Genomic DNA, 24132 nt, shown 5'->3' on the forward strand with positions numbered 1-24132 from the left:
AATTAAGAAACTTTACAGTAGTTACGTCACAGGCTGCGGCTTTAAACCTGAGGTGTCTATGAAATGCGATTTAATTAATTTCACGTTTCTTATCTTTTTAAATAAATAGTGTTTATCTTGACGGGAATGCTTAGAGAATGAAATTTCCTTTAGAATAAGCCCAAACTCGGCATAAATCGTCCCAGTCACAATTGCGATTTTCGATATTCTAGGGTAAAACGGTCGCCATATTGGATTATAAAAACAGCGGTATAATATTATTACTGCGCAAGCTCGCGATACACCGGAAATATAGATAATATACAATGTCGAGGGTATTTTCCAACGTTATGATGTTTTTTGCTTAGATATTCCGTGATTTACGAAGAACTTGCGTCCGCCATCTTGAATCCAAGATGGCGGCGATAATTATTTTTCTCCAGTAATTATCCCCTATAACTGTGAAGTATATTCGCCAAATTTCAGCCTTTCATCTCAAAGCATGAAGTCGGGATAAATTTTTAAACTTCCCCCCACCGTATTTTCCAAATAAAATCGAGCTTGACCACTTGTGACCAGTTTTGACCACTTTCCCATGGGGGGATTCATGGGGATTTTTAAGGGACGGTTCAGACCGATATTAGGAACACATTGCAAAAGAGAAAAATTCTATTGCAATTTGTTCTAGGTACACCCCTTTTTTAATTTAAATCCACTGGACTAGTAATAGAAAAATGAAGATGAAGCTTAGCTTCACAGTCATGCAAGACTCAAGTGGCTTAATCTGAAGGCAGAGTAAAGTGTAGGGCCAATAATAAAGTTGTGTATTCTAGATTTTCAGTGTGTTACGGATAAGTGTACCGAAACTTTTTATTTATGTACACAATGTCTTAACTGAGCTCCCACGATGCTTTCCATTGAAACTGGGATGGTTTACAGTCCAGATTTTTTCTTTTTCCTTTGTGAGCCTTTTCTCAAATGAAATTTAATTTACTCCATTTGCTCCTTTTAAATGTCTCCCTTACCAAAAAATAAGTTGGATTTCAGTTTGTATTTAGTTTGTATACACATTATTGAAATCCAACTTATTTTTTGGTAAGGGTAAATACATGAAACTATCAGGAAGTAGAACAATTTTATAAAGTTCATTCTGAACCTGCATGAACTTCAGTGTCACAACAATTTTTAAATAATAATAATAATAATAATCAGCTAGGCTAATACCCAAGGCACCACGTTAGGTACAGGTTTTTCCTGACTTAGCTAGGCAACTGCAATTATTTAGAAAATGGGTTACGTGTTGCATTCAACGCAGTTTTAGCATTGGCAGCATGACAGCAATAATGGAACTTTCGCCACTCAAATATTTTAAACTTATATAATTTCCCAGTTTAGATGATCTGTTTTCCGTAAAATATGCGTATTCAATATCTCATGTTTAATATTTTTTTAGGTACCGATTTCTGTTGCCCCCATAGAAAAACGAGATTACTGCCTCAAGGAATTGATTGAAACAGAGAAAAATTACATTGAAGTGTTAAATATGATTATAAAGGTATTTTTTTAAATAGTTTCAACTTGGTATCTAAGTATTTGAATTACTTGTGCAAGGGAAAATTATGCATAGCAGCATTTGTAATGTTGTCAGTGCTAGTGTTGTACCTGAATAAGTTTACTTCTATTTTGGGAAGTTTAGAAATAACACTAGAGTGAGACCTTTTGTATAACTTTTCATCACAGATTCTGTACCAAAGGCGCCATCTTGGATAGCTGGACATTAGAACCCCACAGCACCGTTTTTCCTATATCTTAAGTACCCATGGTAAAAAAACTTAGAATTTAGCCACCCGAGTTGGTACCCGAAAGCTAGTCTGGCTCCCCATACCAAAAAATAAGTTGGCTTTTAGTCTGTATTTAGTTGGTATTAAGTTGTCAGCATTTTTCAATAAACTAGTTAAAGGGGTAATAAGTGGATATTAAGTTGGCAGTATGGTTTTAATTGTTAATAAGTTGTTTTTATGTATGGTTTTAGTTGGTAATTGTCCCAAATACAAACTTAAAACCAAGTTCCTAGACCACTTAATTTTTGGTAAGGGTCATGGACTATTATTACCCCTTCAACTAGTAACTTGAAATATGCTAACAACTTGAGCCTACCTAATACCAACTAATAATGTGTATACAAACTAAATACAAACTGAAATCCAACTTTTTTTGGTAAAGGTTGTTCATGCCACCAGTCACAAAATTTATGTAAAATTACTTCCAAAAAGATAAAGGATTTCTCCAATTAAAAAATCAAGCCTCTTGAGCAACTGCTGTACTGAGTTTTTTTTGTGCCACTAAAAACCAATTACTACACCAGACAAAAACATTATCTGGCTCACTCGAAAATGTTATCTAACTACTACTTTGAAATTTTTTTTCAGTATTTTATAAGAGGACTTAAAACAGTTTTGAAAAATGAAGATAGAGGAACTATATTTAAAGATATAAAGGTATGTTTTTGAATTTATATGTAAGCAAAATCAACATCTCTTGGTGCCTTTGTAGTGGTCCAAATTATTTACAAATAAAAAGTTATTTTTCACAGATCGGTTTTGAAAGGTCAGGTATTATTATAATATTTGTAAGCATATGCATATTTATCAGTTGGAAATGTATACATTTAAGTCTTTCTGACCAGGCCCATAGCCTGAGGGGGGACCACCTGTACTGGGATTATTTTAAATATTTCATGCGCCTAAAGTGTCTGAACTTAAAATGCTTAGTTATATTTCGATTAATGATTTTGTTTTATTTCCTTTTTTCGGAAAGTGCCGGTCCCAGAAAAATGTTCGTTTTTATTGTGAGCCCTCTAAGACTTTTTATTATTCGATTTATATTTATTGAACCATCTAAGTTTCCTAAATCTGGCAAAAGCAATTCTTATTGTGTGGGATAATAGATTAGTTTAGAAAGTTCAGGAGGTCCTTCAAAGTGTTCCAAACAAAGGATGCCGCAGAAGTATTTTTTTCCAAATCTAGGTCCACATGAAATGAAGGACCCATGTGGAGGCAGAGATTAAGACGTGATAGCATCTGAGGTACCACTTTATTAGCTTCGTGAATAAAAAAGTTGACATTTTAATTTACGCGCATGATGCTTGGAAAAATAAACGCCAGCCCTTTTAATTCCGAAAAAGGAGAAGCTACTCCTGAACTCTTGCAAGCTACGCGTCCAGCCCCATTATAATTCACTGTGGGCCATCTGGAATCATACCTAGGGACCCCGAAATTAGTGGGTGCGCAGCGCCTCCCTAATCCCATACTAAATTAATATAATTTTAAATTAACTATCTCCTTAATTATTCATTTCCGAAAAATAATTTTAACGACAATAGATTCCTTGTGAAAAATTCTATATTAAAGCACAATCAAAACAAATACTAACCTAGCCTAACTAAGTGACTGGTCTTCAATTGTAGACATGCTAATTTAAATTTTATTTTGCTGAAAACTAACATGGACTCAAAACTAAGGGCCCAGTGCAGAGACGTTTTTAAGTATCGCAAAATAGCGATTCCTCGCTAAATTTACAGAAAGGGGGCGTGGTTTCGGAAAATCTCGAGCTTCGCGGCAAATCGGTGTGCAGAGACATCTCGATCGCAAAAAATAACAGGAAAGCGTTTATTTTGCAAGAGGTCTACGGCAGTCGCTAGCCGCCTATAAGCTCGCAAAAACAACGAATGGCAGATTGTAGTACGCAAATTGAGAAGTAAACTCTTTTTACCTACTTTAATAAGATAAATAATACAACACGATAGGTCAGAATCGTGTAGTATTATTTATCTTAGAGTCCTCTTTTTATGGTTTCGAGTCGAGTCTCAAGTCCTCGAGTCCTTAAGAATTAGTTCGAGTCTTAATTTTCTGGTCGAGTGTGTTCGAGTCTTAATTTTCTGGTCAAGTGTGTACGAGTCTTAATTTTCTGGTCCAGCCCAGTTAAAGTTAAAAATTTTGAATCTCCAAAATAGTCATTTGAGTCTTAAATTTGTCAAAGCCATTTTAAATAATTAATTTAATTTTGTTTACTATTTGTTGGTATTCATTTTATTAAAAATTTGATTTATTCCAAAAATTTTACTCAAATCTTTTAAGTTTAATTTTTTATCACTGGTGGTTTTTGCAAAAAAAAAGAATTACAAAAATAGAAACTTGAAGTTAACTTAAATCTTTTAGGTTTTCAACTTTTTATCACTTGTGGTTTTTTCAAAAAATTGCAAATATCACATTCACAATTAATAAGTTTCACAACCACATTAGCATTACCAATCTACTTGATGGTAATTTTTTGGCAAAATTGCACTACAGTGGCCTCATGTAATTTCGTGTTTTTTGTGGTGGAGAATGTAGCACTTGACGCGTAGATTACGAAACTATTTTTTGGGCCGCAAATGATAATTAAATTAACTTAATTTTAAAAATTTGGTAATTTTAGGGAATTACCGTTTTTTTGTATTTTTTTGTGGCGGATAATGTAGCACTTGACGCTTAGATTACGAAACTATTTTTTTTGGGGCCGCAAATGATAATTAAATTAATTAACTTAATTTTAAAAATTTAGTAATTTTAGGGAATTACCGTGTTTTTGTATTTTTTTTTGTGACGGATAATGTAGCACTTGACGCGTAGATTACGTAACTTTTTTTCGGGCCGCAAATGATAATTTAATTAACTTAATTTTAGGGAATTTCCGTGTGATTACTTCCAAAACACATAAAAGACGTTACTAAACTCCCCGTATTGGCGCCTGACGCACTTTGAGATTCCCCGTATTGGCGCCTGACGGCGCCGCGCACTCGCTTCGCTCAAGCGCTGGGGGCGCGCAGCTCCTCCCCAACCCCATACTAAAAAAAGCGATGGGCCATCTATAACGCGACCTAGAGGACAGTACCAAGCCTTACGCATCAAGTATATACTTTTAATCTCAACCAGAAACAAAGTGGCCTAAAAATAGAAAACACCTAGAAAATGAACAAAAACTGTAAAAGATTTGATAAAGTACGGGAATATCACTTTGTGGCCCAAAAATACAAAACACCGAGAAAATGAACAACTGTAATTTATTTTATACAAAAGGGGAATATCACGTGGAATTCATTAGGACACCGAAACTGTGGTGTCGGCGAACACACGACGGAAATAAGTACAACGAAACACGTGAAAATGCCCAAAAATTAGAAATTTAAAATTACATAAAAATTAAATAATCATTTGCGGCCAAAACAAAAATTACCCTCGGCATCTACGTGACAAGGTCTATCAGGCGCAACGAAAATTAATATAAAATTCAATGAAAATTAGAAATTTCTAAAATTAAAAAAATTAAATTAAACAATTAAATACTCATTTGCGGCCAAAATAAAAAATACGCTCGGCATCTACGTGACAAGGTCTATCAGGCGCAACCAAAATTAATTTAAAGTTCAATGAAAATGAGAAATTTTTAAAATTAAAAAAATTAAGTTAAACAATTAAATAATCATTTGGGGCCAAAATAAAAAATACCCTCGACATCCACGTGACAAGGTCTATCAGGCGCAACCAAAATTAATATCAAATTCGATGAGGCCGCTGTAGTACACTTCACCCAATTTTTTTAAAGTTCCCTTTAAAGGGAATATAACCTCAGGTATTTCGTGTGGAACACCGTTTGCAGCTCTGGCCGCTATTGCCTTTCGCTTTAGAAATGTTTGGCGCCACTGTACAGGGAAATTAGAAAAATTGAAGGAGTCTTCCATAAAGATTGCTTTGCAGGTTATATTCCCTTTAATGCTCTAGTTTTAAAAACTAAGTTTTTACTTTTTTAAGCTAATTCGTAAATTTAAAGTTCTAACTTTTAAGATATTTGAAAAAAAATTAAACCTGACGTTTTAAATTTTCATGAAGAATGGTTTACATTTCCAAGTGTTCTGGGAGGATTGAAGCCCTTTTAGCAGTAACTACATTGCCGGACGCAGAAAACATTCTTTCGCTGGATGCTGATGAAGCTGGTATAGATACTTCCTGGCTTAATTGCTTGGCAAGTGGTGGATATTTGTCAGCCTTTTCCCCCCAAAATTCAAAGATATTACAGTCTCCTTCTTCAGTTGGTTCTTCCAAGTATGAGCTAACTTGATCACTTAAATTGTTGGTTCGATTTCGCACCAGTCTGCCTTTTTTCTCAATCGTCTTCCATATACCCACTTATTTTAGTTTTCTTAGCGATGCTAGATTCTTGGTCCACCTGAAGTTCATTGGTATTGGATTTGGTAACATTTGCAGCTTCATTACTAGGTTCCAGTTCACATTGTAAAAAATAAAAATATTAATAAATGTTAATTAATTAATTAGCAATAGATATTAATTTAATAACTGATAATAGAAAATATTTATTAATTTGGTTTCAAGTTTTCAACTTGAAGTAACTCACCTTTTAGTATCATCACTGCAATGTGCTGTTCCTCAGATCTCAATAGTAAAGCTTTAATTCAAGGATCCAATAACATAGATATTAGATAAATCTTCTCATTCTTATACCCAGGAAATCTGGTTCTTAAGGTGGTGTAAAAGGTGTTTGCCATATTGACGTCAAACATTTTGGGCACAGAACTTTGTTTGATAAGTTCGTTTTCAATGTAATGAAGGGCTGGATAAATTAAGTTCATCGTTGAATAGAGCTCCGCTGACAAATCTCGTGTAGCAAATTCGAAGGGCTGTAACACATCTATTGAGGCTTCAATTAAGACCCAATCAAAGGAGGTAAATCGTTGATTGGATTTTGATTGAGACAAAGCTTAGTTTAAATGGCTTTTTCAGTTCCTGCATCCGTTCCAACATGAAAAACTGGCTATTCCATCTTGTAAATGGAAATTAAAAATTAAAATTTTTTTATGGTCCATGCCCAATGGTCATACTGAACTACTGATAAGTACTGTTAAAAAAAAAACTTGGAGTTAGAAAAGCTCACATTGTCTTGCAATTCTGGATAAGAGATTTGGTTTGGGATTCTTTAATGGCCAAAATTTCCACTTGTGCTTTTACCAGAAGGTCGTGGGAAATAACGCTGTGTTTGAAATGGCCCACAATGGCCCGACGTTTAGCTAATAAATCTTTTATATTTATGTCTTCAGTACAAATCATTTCTCCTTCAACAGCCAGTTTTAAAGTGTGACCAAAGCAAGATCTATGCGTGAAGTCAGATTTAAATATGGCCTTCCTCATATTCGCAGTGTTGTCCGTTACAACAAAGATTGGAATGAGTTAAAAATTATCAATAAAGGTTTGAAGAAATTCATAAATGGCAAACTGAATATTTTCTGCAGTTTGAAAATGGTTGAATGGCAAACAAGCCAAGGTAATAACTTTTGGCTTGAAACTACTGGTTGTATAGTGGCACGTAAGACTTAGTTAGGAATCATTGGTTCTAGAAGACCAAAAATCACTGGTGAATGAAAGAGACTCGACTCCCTCTTCAATTGAGCTGGTTATGTCAGTCTTGATATTGTCCATCATTTTAAAGTAGAGTTCTGCGATTATTGTTCTGGAAAATGTAGTCTTAGATGGAATTTTATACCTTGGTTCACAAGTGAAGATGACATATACAAAGCCTGGGTGTTCTACCATGGAAAAAGGTTGAAAATCCAGGGGGATCATTTTCCCGATGCTTTGCGTTATAGCTACAGCTTTCGGATGATTCTCTGAGTGTAATGTTAGTTTTGCATATTCGTCAATTTTTTTGTCGAAGTTGTTTATCATGATTAATTTAAATTTCAAGATTCTATAGCGCTGAATATTCTCCAGAGTACTCAAATTGAAAATGCTTCCTCATGCTTGAAGTATTTCCGCATTTCAAATTAATGACTATGTGAGAGACTTTGCACTGCCCACTTCCATCTATTTTTTAATCAAAAAAGTTCCAAATCATAGACTTAGTTTTCTTAGGGGTATCCGAGGGGGTATCCTGGTTTCCTGAAAGTCCTGCCAAGGCTTCATAATCATTAGTTTCGTCATTAATTTCGTTCGAGTTTTCTTCGAAAGATTTATGAGGAGGCAATATTTCTTCTTGAAACATCTTTCTTTTATTCATATTAGTTTAAGCCGTGTTTTAAATACTAAAAGTCTTAAGTTTAACTTATACTTATTTGTAAATGTAAAAACCAAAAAAGCTATCTAAACTTATAGACCGGGCGGGAGCTAGCGACGAAACCCCTAACGTCATAGTCTATAAAAATATTTACCAGTATATACTAAAGATATTATAACAAGGTTTAAAAAAAGGTTTGTCTTACTTAGCGGACCGGGGGCGTACACCCCTGTCACCCATTTCAGTAAACGTTGATTTCGCTTTACAGTTAAAACCTGTTCCAGGATTTTTCACCAAACATTTAAGTTTCATTATTTTAATTTATAATTAAATTATGGTAAATTAATAGTTAAATTACTTTAATGCAAATTCGGCACTTTTAATTAATTACAGTTCAATTATGGAAAGATAATTTTTTAAAGTTGCCTAATAACCCCTAACCACAATTTTTCAATGACTAGACACATTATATTGGAACCAAAAATATTTTATTTAGTAAAGAAAATTAGTCATAATCTGATTCGTCAGAGTCCGAATGTAGCAATTTGTTCGGTTTCTTCTTCGTCCCGGTCATCTGTTAAGCACTCTTCTAAAGTTGGAGGCGCACATGGACCTTCAAACCAAAGTGGTTTCAATCCTTCATTATCGGTATTTTCCCAACCACAATCAGTAGGAAACAAGGGAGAAACAGGATTAAGTTTTTCTGGATTGTTCCAAATCCTGCAGATGTAGTTGCATCTTTTCACTTTTTCCTTCAAAACCTTTCTACATGGCGGAAAGCAGCTAGCCTCAGCGGTTTGTATTTTATCGAATGGTTTTAAAACATTCTTCGGAGCGTATAGGCGTTGAAAAACATTAACACGAGCTTCATTTACTGAATCGCAACGTCGCTCTCCGTAGATTAAGCAAACGAACTTTTCAATTTTACTCATTACCGAATCTTGAACTTCTATTTCGTTTCCAAGAGAGCTAAACGCTTGCTGGATGTCAGGGTGCTTTTCAAGAAGACTGAGAGATCGTATCTTTCCTCTGCGCGCAAAAGAAGCCGTGTAATCACATCCTGTAAATACATGGAACTTTGGAAGTGATTTGCATAAAGCAGATCCCATTTTCTTAGCTATTAGTGTTAAATCGACAAATCTCCGATTATTTTTAACACCAACATCCATCCATACTGCAACTTCGGGATTTATGGGATGCAAATTCCCCAGAAAAATCACTATGACATCAGTGTCTGATGAACGCACCACTAAGTTTCCCGTTTGGTCTTTACAAAAGTGGGAAAAGTGGAAAAACATTCTAGAATCTGCTTCTTCGTGTTTACAAAGCAAATCATTTCTGAGTACATTTCCTTGCCAACTATATTCGTAACAAAGTTTATCAAATGCAGCGTGTAAAACTCGATTCCTTAGAGTTTCACGATGTTTTTCTAATTTCCAATCTTCAACTAAGAACTTAATGAACTCTTCTTTGAAACTATCGTTTTGAAAGGCTTTTTGTAAATCTTTCAGACGCTGTTGATCTGGGCCACTTATAATTCAATCTTCTTTTACGTCTTTCGTAATCTTTTATCGAAGGGCTTAAAATTAAATTCTTCTTGTAGAAGCGAAATATAAAGAGAGTGTAATTCGTTTGCTGAAATTACACCCTTTTCGTCAATTACTTCTCTTTGTACTTGGTCTACAAGAAAGGAAAATACTTTCTGATGGGTTTTTCGAGATTCGTGCCAATTTGAAGTACCATACTTGGGATCAGTTTTCTTTTCATGGGCAATTTTGGCGCGTTTTGAGGTCGAAGCGTGACAGTAAGGATGGTAATATACTTCTGACGCTACAAAGTCGCGGTCACTGACAAGTGTAAGCAAATTGTGATCATTGAGTTTATTTGCTGCTTCACGTATGGATAATTCCAAGCATTTAGTGCAACACTGAATCAATGGTTGTTTCTTGTAGTTAACTTTCTTGTTAAGTTTCCTGCAATAAACACAAACTCGCGGCAAAACTCTATCACCATTGATACTTTCTTGGAAATGGTTATTGTTTTTTTCCCTGGATGAACGTTTGTGAGATTCTAAGGGGTTTTTCTTACTGTTGCCTTTGTTTATTACCGCACTGGTGGAAATCGCGGTAAAGTTTTTGTAACAATGGTAATGGTAACCATGTTTGGTGTTGGCAACTTCCGGAAGAATCTCTAGTATCCTTTTATACTTGGAACTTTTCTGCTTCTGATGAATTGAGGCACAGTTTTTAACTTTTTCATAAGATGTTGTTGTAAACTTGAGCACTTTTTCTTTTTCCGAATTATTTCTGATATTTAAAATGCAAACACACTCTTCATGGTCACTACCGAGTTTTTCGAGAACTTGCTCCATTAATTAAACTATATTTTCATACTATTTAAAAATATTGAACATAGCTACACGTAAAAGAAAAACTATCTAGCTTGCTGCTGCAGTTGCTCGAATGACTTCCCAGAATAAACTGCCGTCCGCTACAAAAGGCGATACAAAATTTTGGAATGTGGGAAAACCACGTGCAATCGATGCCCATTGTCCAGCGGTTTCTTAGAATAAAATAGAGGTCTTCTTTCGAAATAAGCCCTTCTGGTATTTTCCAAAGAGTGAAGAGATAGATAGATAACCTATGGGTTCCCGCGTGCTGTCAATTGAGAGTGAAATGCATTGTATATTGAAATGGAAAATTTCGGTAGATGGTGGTAAAATACTTGTCTTAAAGCACTTAATTCTCCGAAATTTTTGTCTTACTCTTGTGTTTCTTATTCCGGGTGTACAGACGAGCATTTTAAAAAAAATTGCATATTTATGTTATGGGATAAATTTTGGCAACAAATTAATTTAAAAACAGTTATCTTAAATTGTGATAGCCCCTGAAATTTATATCTTATTATTTTGCATGTTATTTTGGGGATTCGTACCTACAATTTAAAGAAAGAAAGCTGCATATATCTTGTGGGATTAAATAGGGTAGAAAGTAGCGCTGCTGAAATGGGTGACAGGGGCGTACGCCCCTGGTCCGCTAAGTAAGACAAACCTTTTTTAAACCTTGTTATATCTTTAGTATATACTGGTAAATATTTTTATAGACTATGACGTGAGGGTTTCGTCGCTAGCTCCCGGTCTATTACTAAAGCCGTGTCAAAGGAAAGACCTCTCTCTACTTCAGAGTGCAGTAATCAAAACTAAAACTAAAATCGGAAAACATGCCGGCTTGGTGTGTCACGCGATCTCCGTGAGCAAACGCTCCATAAAAAACAAAAACCACTACCATAGCGTGATTACGGGATTTCACCTGGTGGTGAGCTGTTGAATGCAACTATGCGTTAAAAAAATTAGATAAAAAACTTGGAACTCCTTGGACTGGTAAGACTCTTTAAAAAATAAAGGACTCGTTGTAATATTTACAAACTCGAGTCCACTTCGAGTAATTTTTAAGCCTTGACAAAGGACTCTGGTACTCATACGAGTAATATATTAAGACATCGCGAGTCCGAGTCTGAGTACTAAATTGTGATCCTGTTAGAATTAACAGGAATCGAAAAACGTCTCTGCACCAGGCCGTTTGACATGTAAAACTAACACGTGTGCTAACTGAAACAAAGGGTTAAAACCGAAGCAAACAGTTAGTAACAAACTGCGGTGTAGGCGACAACACAACAAAAATAATTACATCCTTACAACGTAAAAGTCATTACTAAATTCGAAGAATTTTTAAAACTTTAAAATTAAATGAGGAAATGAAATTTTCATTTGCGGCCAAAATTAAAAATACCCTTGCTATCTACGTGATAAGGTCTACATTATCCGTAACAAAAATAGATGAGGCTGCTGTGGTTAACTTTATCTCTAATGGGTCTCAAGTAGGCAGATATAAATAATATAAAACTAGGCTTAGACCCAACTTTAGGCCTTAACTAACTCTAACTCAAACCTATGGAATTATGAATGTGGATCCAGTCTCTCTCCGTGCTTGGGAGTATAGTCGTGACTGGCTCCAGAGAGTAACAAAAGCAGGCGGACCCCTGATCACAAGCGCTAATGCAACTGAATCTGGGTAGCCCTGACTAATTTATCAATATGACTTGCATAATAAGTATCATCATATAGTGTATGTGTTTGTAAATGGAAAATATTTCTAGAGTTACTACATGAGATGAACTGTGTTCACCTTGCGCTAAAAGATTAAAATATCTAAAACTTTTTTTATTTTAAAGGAACTTGCGGAAATCCATACTGGTTTCCATAGTGAATTATATAAAGCTTGTACATCCAGCCTTTTTAAAGTCAGCGATTGTTTTCTTCGCTTCAAGGATAAATTTGTTATATATGCTGATTATTGTATTAATTTACCTGTTGCTCAAGAGTTAGTTGAAGAACTTTGTGCCAAAAATGAGATAATCAATCAATCCATCCTGGTAATTCAATTTACATAAAGCTTTGTTTAATAAAAAAATAGAGGATTATTATAAAATCTGATTTCCATTCCTTATATTTAAGCGGTGCCAGATTGAAGCTAATGATGGGAAGTTCAAATTGAGAGATTTACTATCAGTTCCTATGCAGAGGGTCCTGAAATATCACCTGCTTTTGAAGGTATTGTAGCCACTAAATATATCTTGCTTTACCCTAGTAAAAGAAGGCTACCCTAACCAAAAAATAAGTTGTCTAGGAAATACTTGAAGTTGGTATTTGAGACAAATACCAACTAAATACCAACTAATAACCTACTTAAAACCAACTTAAAAGTAATATGAAATTATCTGACCACTAGAAACCAACTAATTACCAACTTAAAGAAAAAAGTATTTTCCCACCAACTTAATAACAACTTATTACCCCTTTAACTAGTTTATTGAAACATGCTGACCACTTGAGCCTACTTAAAACCAACTTAATATCAACTAAAATGTTGAGAGTAATTCTCTGGCTCTTTCCCTAGAAGGGCCAAGAGTAAACTCTTTGGCCTGCCTTTGATCCTCCATCTCAAACCATTGTCTGAGTTGACGATCTGACAAACTTGGAGATCAAGCCGCGTACAAGTCCCCGGGGGATAGGGAGAGCAGGTTCCGGCCCAATGAACCCAGCCTTTGCACCTTCCTTGGCTAAGGCGTTGGCCCTTTCGTTCCGAAGATGCCCCTTATGCCCAGGGGGCCAGGTACCATATGAAGTTGATACCCCTGATGTAAACAATAAGCAACACAGGAGCAGATAGCAAAGATTTCTGCTTGGAATACACTAGTGTGTATCCCTAAGCTTTCATAAAAGCCAAAATTATTAGTAAGGCAATACATCCCCCCACCGGTGCCATAGTGGGCCTTAGACCCATCGGTAAACCAGATGATCTCTCCTCTGATACCGGGGGTTAAGTTACTCCACTCCGCTAGGGAAGTTAAGAGGTCCTTCCTCATTACATCCTTTATCGTTACCGGGAATTTCCCAGTACTGATGATAGCAATATCATCAGCGTAAAGGAAACAGCGGCATCCTCCCCTGTTCAACCTCCGAACGAGTTCATCCACCACCAGGCACCAAAGAAGGAGAGAAAGAACCACCCCCCCCCCCCCCTGTGAGACCATAAGGCCATAAGGGAGTCACCCAGCAGGGAGGATGTCACTTTCCAGTCCGTCAACATAGATTTGATCCAAAGGCACAATGTGTCATTGATACCAAATCTTTTTGCAGCTTTCAGTAAAACCACACTGGAGACCTTATCAAGGGCTCCCTCTTTATCAAGAAAAACCGCTAGCACAATTTCCTTGAACTCAGTTGCCTTTTCCAGGCAGCTGCTGATACCATGCAGGGCAGTCTCAGTAGACCCGCCTTTCTGATAGGCATGCTGAGCAGCCGACAGGGTAGAGTTACGAATAACCTCCTCTCTAATATAATTGTCCACCATTTTCTCTAGTATTTTTAGGAGAAAAGAAGTAAGACTAATCGGCCTAAATGGCTTAGTATCCAGGTAATCAGACTTACCAGGCTTAGGTATAAAAATTTCCTGAGACAGCTTCCAGGTGCTAGGTATTTGCCCTAGAGCAATACAAGACCTGTAGATTCTCAGCAGCAGAGGGCAGAGAATATCACTGCCCTCCTGTAAAAGGATAGGAAAAATCCCATCCGGTCCCGGAGACTTATAGGGTTTAAATGACTTTATAGCCCATATAAGCCTAGAATGCGTGACGACCTTATTCGCCAAAGCCCAATCTTCCCTTTTAGTTCGATTGATCCTCAAAGGGAGAGTGTCAGTGCCACCATTGTTGGTGACCTTAGAGTCCGGAAAGTGTACATCTAACATATGTGTCAGAGTGTCCTTACCAACTGAATCGTCATCTAATCAAACCGCCAAGGCATGGGCTGCGCAGGTGAAGAAGTGTAGAAATGGCTCACGCCCCAAGTATAAGCATTTCCATGGTAAGTGCTATAATTGCCAGATTTGGGGTCATCGTGCAGTGGATTGTAAAAAGGAGAAGAGAGAAGATAAGTCAAAAGACAAGAAGGGGAAACCAGCTGTATTAACAGTAGCAGCGCTCGTATCGGGAATAGCGCGACCAGATGAATGGGTGGTAGACTCCGGAGCTACACATCATTTCTGTAGCCATCGTGAGATGTTTTATATTTACGTCCCAGTTAACTTGGAAGCAGTTGTTGGGTGATGGAAGGTCCAAAATTGTTGGCAGATTGGACATTTGGATCAAATTGGATGACCATGTTTTTCAGCTACGTAATGTGATGCAGGCGCCAGGTATAGACAGGAATTTAATCTCAGGTCGAATAATAGATCAAGCGGGATTTAAATCCAGGATGGAGGATTCTTGTTTTATGATATTTTAACGGAAAGAGAAGTGCAGGAAGTGATTGGAAGTTTACCATTGGCCAGCTCTCCTGGGTTGGACGAAATGCACCCTAGACCAATAAAATTTGTCATGACTCGCATTATTACACCCCTGGTTTTTTTAATAAACCTCTCTTTCACCACGGGAGCTTATCCTGATAAATTAATCTACCGCTATAACGCCAATCTTTAAAAAAGGGGACCCCTGCGACCCTAATAATTATAGGCTGATTTCTGTGTTGTCGTTCTGTTCAAAAGTGTTTGACAAATGTTATTTGATTAGAATTTCGTCATTCTGTGATAAACATAACTTAATAACAGAAAAAAATTTGGTTTTTCACCTGGTAGGGGAACAGAACACGCCGTATCAATAGTTTATAGTAAAATTCTCAACGCCCTTGACATTTCTAAATACTGGGTTGGTTTCTAGACTTAGAAAAAGCGTTTGATAGCGTTCCGCATAAGCGACTTCTTAAAAAATTGAAAAACTGGGTGTTTGGGTGTTTGTTGGAAAGTAGGTGGATAAATCAAACATGATTTACTTAAACTTGTTTATTATTGTATTTAATTAAGGTTAAAGTTAAAAAATACTATGCATATTTACAAGTTTCATTTAGTGACCACTAAGGCCTATGTTCTAGGTAATTTACTTGGGGAAGCTAATTCATAACACCCTGTCTGCTCAAATTCTGCTTGACAAGTCCCCCACTTGATAAAAGGAGCATTAGTCATCTCTGATGTGTAAAAGTCGCCACCACATGGTTAATGATTATGAGGTTGAACGGTCATAACAATGAGTAATTAATCAATTAAGAAATTAGTATACTATTTTCAACAGTGTTGCGTTGGATTGGCTTCGCAGCTATTTGTCAGGTTGGATGAATGTGACCAAAATCAACAATAACCTATCAAACCCAAAACCTGTAAAGATTGGACTACCACAGGGCTCAATATCTCCGATGCTTTTTAATCTATATATAAATGACCTCTCTTATATTTTACCCCATTGGATCTATATGTACGCTGATGATACCATAATGATTTTGGAAAATTTAAATTTAGAATCACTTATTAAAACAACAAATGACTACCTGAATTTAATTGATAAATGGCTTGAGGATAACGGTCTTAAGGTAAATAAAATGAAAACTGAATATATAATATTCTCCAACCAGGGTAAAACAATAAATGACGCTCTGTGTAAAGTATTTATTAAGGGCTATGAAATAAAAAGAGTTTTTTATTACAAATACCTGGGTATACTGTTTGATCATTTTTTAACTTGGAACGAACATATAAATTATATCTGTAAAAATTATCTAGTGCTGTTTATCTAATCTGGAAATGTGAACAATTATTCCCGCAATCAATCTTATTTTAGCTGTATTATAGTTTTTTTTACTCGTGTTTCCTGTACGGAATTGTGGTCTGGGGAAATACATGTAACAACAATATCAAAAGAATACAAGTACTACAAAAACGTATTTTCGATATATTTATAACAAGGGATGGCTTTCTCATAACAAACCACTCTTCCAACAGAGTAAACTACTTAACAAATCACAAATTTATAAATTTGCATGTTTGAATTTCATTTACAAAAGTGTTAAATCCGAGCCAGGTACTCTTTTTAAAATGAACTCTATTAAAAAAATTACGAGAGCAAATACTACGATAGCAACGCCATTTTGTAATACCACAAAAAATTAACATCTATATTTTACGCCGGTGTACAATTATTCAATTTACATAATTATAAAATTGCAAACTTAAAAACAGAAATGGAAGTTAAAAATACTTTTAAAAGAATAATTTTTGAGATTAAGTAGACCCAACTCCTAGTTTATACCGTTTTTTGTTTTAACTTAGTTTTATTTATTATATGTACGGTTCCTTTTTGAATTATTTTATTATACTTTGTTAATTCATATTGTATTAGTTAGGCATAAATCGTATTATTTGATATTGTAAGTCGCGAGTTAATGTGGCCCTCTAACCAAATATACAAAAAAACTTAAAAAATAAAATGTAATTGAATTGAATTGTATCCTGGGATTTCAAGCGCCTTTAACTACTGAAAATTTTTACATAGTAAAGGGTCAAGTGCTACAACAGGAACAAATTGATGAAGTAGACTATACGATTGAGAGTCAGGTGGTGAACACCGAGAAGACCAACAGTATTAAAATATGGCACAAGAGCCTTGGACATTTAAACGTAGAAGATATTAAATATATGGCAAGGTATAATATGTTGAATGGTTTAAGATTGAAACAGGCGATTTGGCAGTGTGTGATGCCTGCAGGTTATCAAAAAGCACACGAAGAACGCATGCGCCATTGAAAGAAATCCGCATTAAAGATGTTTTGGAGTTAATACATTCCGATGTATGGGGGCCCTTGCCTATTAATACTTTAGGAGGAGCTGGCTATTGATGATAAAAGTCATTATTTGAAGGTGTACGTTATGAAGAAAAGAATTTGAGAATCAAATGGGAAAAACGAAAAGGTCTGTAACAGGGAGCTATGTTGGGAAGCCTCTGTGGGTTTATTTATTATAGTTGAACCACATTTGGAGAGATGGCGCCACCAGTCTGGCAGCGGATGGCTTATCTCGGGTTCAACGCTCTGAGACCCGCCTCTTTGATGGCCTTGACCGACTCACCATCCATCTGAAAAATCCAGCACATGGCAGTCGGAACCTCAGACTTGTTGACGATCTTCCAGCATTGCGTATTAACTAACTATGAATTTTACTACAGTTTTATTTACATATTAAGATATTAACAGCTTGCTGTTATGAAGGCTGGGAGAGAAGTGTTACACAATGTCTGCCATCAGCAGACGAACCATACTAGTTCAGTTCAGTTCAGTCAAGTGTGAACTGAACTGTTCCATCAATTAAACAATTAGCTTATAAACACCTGTTATAGCAAAGACTATATATTCATACAACAGCGCTGTTGAAGGTCTTGAGTCTGCGTAGAAGGACGTTAGTGTTCCTAGTGTACACAACTTTGGTGTGGAAGGCGACCTTGAATGGTTTCGGTAGGTCTTTTACCTTCATTACTGAAAGTAATGACCCCTGTGGAACCAATTCCTTCTTGTCGAACTCCTTCCCCAACCAGTCTGCAGTATACTCATCCCTACACAGGTATTGAATTGCTCCTCCTTCCAGCTTGAAATTCCAGAATCGAGGTAGAGGGTATCCCATCTGTTACTTTCTAAGTGCATCAATAAAGTAAATCCAATTAAAAACAAGGTGTAACTTATTAGTCGAATAATATCTTTGGTTCAGCAGTTCATTAAATTGTCAACAACCAAAAATAAATAACACCATCTATCGTCTCCAGAATCCCTCCCTCTTCTTCAGAGATGGTCTTCTGTCTTCATGGGATAGCCATCCATAGTGATGGCCATCTTTGTGGAACTTAAGGTCTCCCTATAGGTCTGGTCATGGACCTTAGACCTCTTGGAGACCTGAGACTGGGAGTCCTGGGTTCACCCTTGGTCTCTTACCTTGCAGAAGAGGAGGGTCTTCTGTATTGGAGACCTCCTCCAACCTCTGCTTTTCTCCGCGGCATCGATTCCGCCTTTGGTTTTTATTTAGGGACGTTTCCCCATCGAGAGGCAGACCCTTGAAGGCTAGGCCGGGTTCTTTTTGGGGTCAGACCCCCTTGCTTAAGGGTGGGTCCTTTCAAACCCTCTCCTTGCTTAAGGCCGGGTTCTTTCAAACCCTTGCCTGGTTTGTTTGATTTTTTTTTGTTTTTGTGTGTCGATTTTGGTCCTACGAGAAAAGAGGAAAGTAAAACGTTCCCGCCCTTAATCCTCTGTCCGGGTGGAAGGCTAGTTTTAACGGGGTTTCGCCTGGTTCCCCGAGGGGATCGTTTATGATACCGTATTTCCGCTTCCCCGGTACCATTCAGCAGTCAGCACGTTACCTTACACCTTGGCTTAAGGAAGAAGCAGAGCCTTAGTTGGCCAGCATGAAGGGTGGCCCCCACACCTGCTACTCCCTTCCACCACGAAGGGGTACAAGGTTGGTAAGGGTAGCTGCCTCTAGGATGATATTTCGTGTTGGTTCAATTCTTTATTATCTCTATTTGAAATTAAATACCAAGTATTTTATGATCTAAGTTAAGTGTTTTAAATTCCCTCACCAAAAAATAAGTTTGATTTTAGTTGTTATACACATTTTAGTTGACAATAAGTTGGTTTTAAGTAGGCTCAAGTGGTCAGCATATTTCAATAAACTAGTTAAAGGGGTACCTTTAAGAAGTTGTTATTAGGTTGGTGGGAAAATACTTTTTTTAAGTTGGTAATTAGTTGGTTTTTAGTGGTCATAAAATTACATTATTTTTAAGTTGGTTATAAGTTGGTACTTCTATTGCGATAAGGTTTAAAGTTTTAAGTTGGCTTTAAGTGGTCTTTTTTAAGTGGACTTTAAATGGAGTTTAATAAGGAAGTTTTAAGTAGGTGTAAAGTTGTTTTTAAGTAGGTTTTTGGTTGTTATTTGTCTCAAATGCAATCTTAAAACCAACTTAAAGTATTTCCTAGACAACTTATTTTTTGGTAAGGGTTAAATTTTTTTTTTTTCAAAGTTCAATGTTAGTTTCTCTACAGGTACGACTCACAAAGTCTTACAAGTTAACAGAAATCCTTGTTGCTCTAGCTCCTGGATTTTGTCTTTGAAATAGCAACAGCTAAGGATGTGGAAAAAACTAACATTATAAGAACCACTATTTTCTTGAAAAGTCTATTGTCAATTAATAATTCCGTCGATTAATTTCAGTTTCATTTGCAATTAGAAATATGAAATAAAAACCATTTAAAATATCACAATTTTTTGCATTAGTTATAAATAGATTATGAAAAATTTAATTATTTAGGGTCTTGAGTTTTTCAAAACGTTATTTGGAAGGGATTCACTGGAAACCAAAATCTATTAATGTAAACTTGGGTTTTGAAAAAATGCCTTCAAATTATTGGCAGTCTCTGTTAATTTGGATCCATGTACTCAGGACTGTTTTGGTAAACAATATTTTTTCTCTATAGGAGCTAATTAAGTGCACTCCAAGATCTCATGATGATTATTCTGGTTTGGAAAAAGCTTTGGATGCTATGTTGGTAGGTATATTCAGTTGGTCAGGCAGTTGGTGTAAATTAGAGAAAGAGATGGAGAAACATATTTAAAGGAGAGTGTAGTTAAAGAGCTTGGAACATTTTTGAAAGCCTTGAACAAGGATCGAACAAGGGTCAAAAACGGTTAAATGGTCAAATGGATAAATAAAGCTTCCAAATAAAAGTTTTAATATCAAATATTGTAGATGTTTCATCCCTCCAAGCAGCCCCGCCCCCTGACGTTTCGCTTTTCGACGGTTCCCACGAAAAGAACCTCAAACTAAAGTTACAAAACTAAAACTAAAACTTTCGAGTATTGACTCCTCCTCCGCGCAAGACAGGGGAAAAAGCGTTCAAGGTGCCGGTAGTCGGACGATCGTCTCCACATATTCATTCTCCTTAGATATAAAGTTTACGGTAGAAAATGGGCCAAAATTTCAGTTATTCATGTTTTTAATAAGAGCGAAAAAATCCTCGGTTCCTCGGCTATATTTAGACGACCCTCAGACCGAGGCTGAGGGTTTTCCAAATGGCCGAGGCTCGGTTCGATCCTTGGCTTTGAATGTAACTAGGGCCAAACATTTGCTTCAGTTAAACCTGATGGTAGAAATGTGAAATTTGTTGATCCATCCTAAGGGTGGAAGTGACACACCCTTTAATAACATATTTATTATTGCTTATTGCTGCCAATTTTCCTTAGCAATGTAGATATTTATTTAATTCTTGTTAATATGTGGTGTAAATAGGAGAAAGAGCCTAAAGAGGACTGCCCTTTTGCTGATCCTGCCAACTGGTTTAACTTTCAATATTTTAACCATATAGAGACTTGATTCGGGTAATAACTATTAACTGAACATTTATTCAATGTTGAGTCTATTTTATAGTCATATTGTAGGCAACAAGATCAGTGGCCTAAGGACGCCAGTGTGAGGGGTTAGGATATAAGGAGCAGACCGAGAGATGAGAGCAGTCAGGAGTTGATAGCTCCCTGTCAGTTAGTTATAGTATTTCACCCTGATGGCTGCAAGGTTACATTCTCTTCCCTTGGTGGGAATGACCAATAGTTATTAGTATCTCATTTTAATAGAATATTTATTATGTAACCTCATCCTAATCCTCCATGCCACATTACCGTCTGAACAAAAGGTTGGTTACACTATGAAGACCTTTTACAATGTAGCAGTCATATAAGAAACAAAGTCTCAAATAAATGAAAACTGTAAATATTTAATGAGTCCACAGGTTTGTTGTTATTCTAACTTCTACTCTTTTTATGTTTTCAGGATTTAAGTAAATACATAAATGAAGTCAAAAGAGATAGTGAAACTCTTCAAATCATACATGATATCCAAATAAGCATCACTGATCTAAGCATGGTAATTACTTTTTTCTTATGATAGTTTTTATCGGTATAAAAATGCAACAAGATAAAAAACTTCCTTTTTGTAGGAAACGCAATATTTTCATTCACGTCCATAATGAACTTAAGAAAATAAAAATATAAACAAGTATTTTATAACAATAACCAGGGTTATTGGTGTATTAGGTATTGGGTACATTTGCCTAGCTGATTATTATTATTATATGATAAATTAATTTTTGAAAGTTCTAATTATATGGTTCTTAGAGAAGTGATCTTTCATAAATTTTTATTTTTTAGTGTCACATTCATTTTTATAAGTGGATATTAAGTTGGCAGTATGGTTTTAGTTGGTAATAAGTTGTTTTTATGCATGGTTTTAGTTAGTATTTAGTTGGTATTTGTCCCAAATACAAACTTAAAACCAAGTTCCTAGACCACTTAATTTTTGGTAAGGGAGTCCATGAGCCACACCCATTTTTAACTACCAACTTGGGCGCCTAATTCCACTGTTGTTTGTCATGTTTTGTACAACATACAGTACCGCCTAGAACAAAGTTCACTAAGCGAGCGCTCACTTAAAGCGAAGTGGGGGTCTGGCAGCAGCCCTAGCTCATGGTTCCCCCCCATAAGCGCCGCTTTAAGCGAGCGCTCGCTTAGTGAACTTTGTTCTATGCGGTACTGTATGAACAATTGTTGTGTATCCTTTATATATTATATATGGCACCATCAAACATTTGTTGACAGTATGATTTTGAAAGGTACGTTTTATCATATGCTGATAATACTGACTACCCTTACCAAAAAATAAGTTGGCTAAAAACCACTTTTTCTGACTACTAAAAAGCAACTAATTTCAAACTATAAAAAAGAAGTGTTTCTACCAACTGAAAAACAACTTATTACCCCTTTAGCTAATAACTTGAAATATGCTGACAACTTGAGCCTACTTAACACCAAGTTAATATTAACTAATGTGTATACAAACAAAATACAAACTAAAATCCAACTTATTTTTTGGTATGGGATATCTGACCTAATTAGCTCGTCATTAACTATGGAAATTTCCCTTACTAAAAAATAAGTTGGATTTCGGTTTGTATTTAGTTTGTATATACATTATTAGTTGATATTGAGTTGGTATTAAGTAGGCTCAAGTTGTCAGCATATTTCAAGTTACTATTAAAGGGGTAATAAGTTGTTATTCAGTTGGTAGGAAAATACTGCTTTTGATAAGTTTATAATAGTTCTTTTTTAGTAGTCAGGAAATTACATAATATTTTTAAGTTGAATTTTAGATGTTTCCCTAGTAGGATTTAAGTTGCTTTTAAGTAGTTAAATGTAAATGTTGATTCTGGTTTAGTTGGAAATAAGTTGATTAATAAAGAGGATTTAAGTTATTTTTAAGTAGGCATTTGTCCCAAATACAAACTGAAAACCAAGTTGATATACAAGTTGTCCTAAGTGGTTTTTAGCCAACTTATTTTTTGGTAAGGGTTCTTATTAAAAAGTACTTAATTTTTTTTATCAATCTCCAATACCACATGGAATCAAATAAATTTAATTGAATTGAGATCACACTGGTTCTTGTAAAAATAATTAATCCCAAATTCTTTGGCATATCTTTTCCAGGGATGGTATTTCCACTTGTATCCATCACCATTTTCTAATTAATTCCCTGAAACTGTACTGGCTGCCCCTTACCAAAAAAATAAGTTGGCTGAAAACCACTTAGGACAACTTGTATATCAACTTGGTTTTCAGTTTGTATTTGGGACAAATGCCTACTTAAAAATAACTTAAATCCTCTTTATTAATCAACTTATTTCTAACTAAACCAGAATCAACATTTACAAAAACTACTAAAAACCAACTAATTATAAACTTGGCAAATGCAGTATTTTCCTACCAACTGAATAACAACTTATTACCCCTTTAATAGTAACTTGAAATATGCTGACAACTTGAGCCTACTTAATACCAACTCAATATCAACTAATAATGTGTATACAAACTAAATATAAACTGAAATCAAACTTATTTTTTGGTAAGGGGCCCCTTACCAAAGAAATAAGTTGGCTGAAAACCACTTAGGACAACTTGTATTTCAACTTGGTTTTCAGTTTGTATTTGGGACAAATGCCTACTTAAAAGTAACTTAAATCCTCATTATTAATCAACTTATTTCCAACTAAACCAAAATCAACATTTACATTTAACTACTTAAAAGCAACTTAAAAATATGTAATTTCCTGACTACTAAAAACCAACTAATTATAAACTTAGCAAAAGCAGTATTTTCCTACCAACTGAATAACAACTTATTACCCCTTTAATAGTAACTTGAAATATGCTGACAACTTGAGCCTACTTAATACCAACTATATATCAACTAATAATGTGTATACAAACTAAATACAAACTGAAATCACACTTATTTTTTGTTAAGGGTGGTCTCTTAATAATAGTTAAAATTCAATAATAAATATTTTCCCTGTTTAAACAAAGAAAAGCAGTTTTCTAAATGAAAAATTGATTATTTAATATTTTATGCTGGATGGCGCTATATAGCAAATGGTTATGAAACATTATGTATAGAATACATAAACATGGTGTAGAAAACATTACAATCTGACACCATAATGGTGTAGAAAACAGGACAATCTGACACATAGCAATGGGACTATATTTGAGTATCTCTTAAGCCATCATTTTTAATGGCCGA

At 35.5% G+C, this 24132-nt stretch overlaps 1 protein-coding gene across 3 annotated transcripts in view; it reads left to right on the forward strand.

Annotated features, from left to right (window-relative positions):
• Vav (Vav guanine nucleotide exchange factor) overlaps positions 1-24132 on the forward strand; it is a 95799-nt gene that overhangs the window by 34496 nt on the left and 37171 nt on the right. For all 3 annotated transcript variants that reach the window (XM_090162645.1, XM_090162646.1, XM_090162644.1), the window contains 6 exons: positions 1433-1534; positions 2409-2477; positions 12313-12513; positions 12596-12691; positions 19982-20053; positions 21331-21423. In XM_090162645.1, the coding sequence (XP_090018771.1) occupies positions 1433-1534; positions 2409-2477; positions 12313-12513; positions 12596-12691; positions 19982-20053; positions 21331-21423 (633 nt within the window). The remainder of the gene's footprint in view (positions 1-1432; positions 1535-2408; positions 2478-12312; positions 12514-12595; positions 12692-19981; positions 20054-21330; positions 21424-24132) is intronic.

Source organism: Leiobunum rupestre, chromosome 11 (assembly GCF_980474605.1).
Source record: "Leiobunum rupestre chromosome 11, qqLeiRupe1.1.hap1, whole genome shotgun sequence".
In the NCBI taxonomy this organism is placed as follows: Eukaryota; Metazoa; Arthropoda; class Arachnida; order Opiliones; family Sclerosomatidae; genus Leiobunum; species Leiobunum rupestre.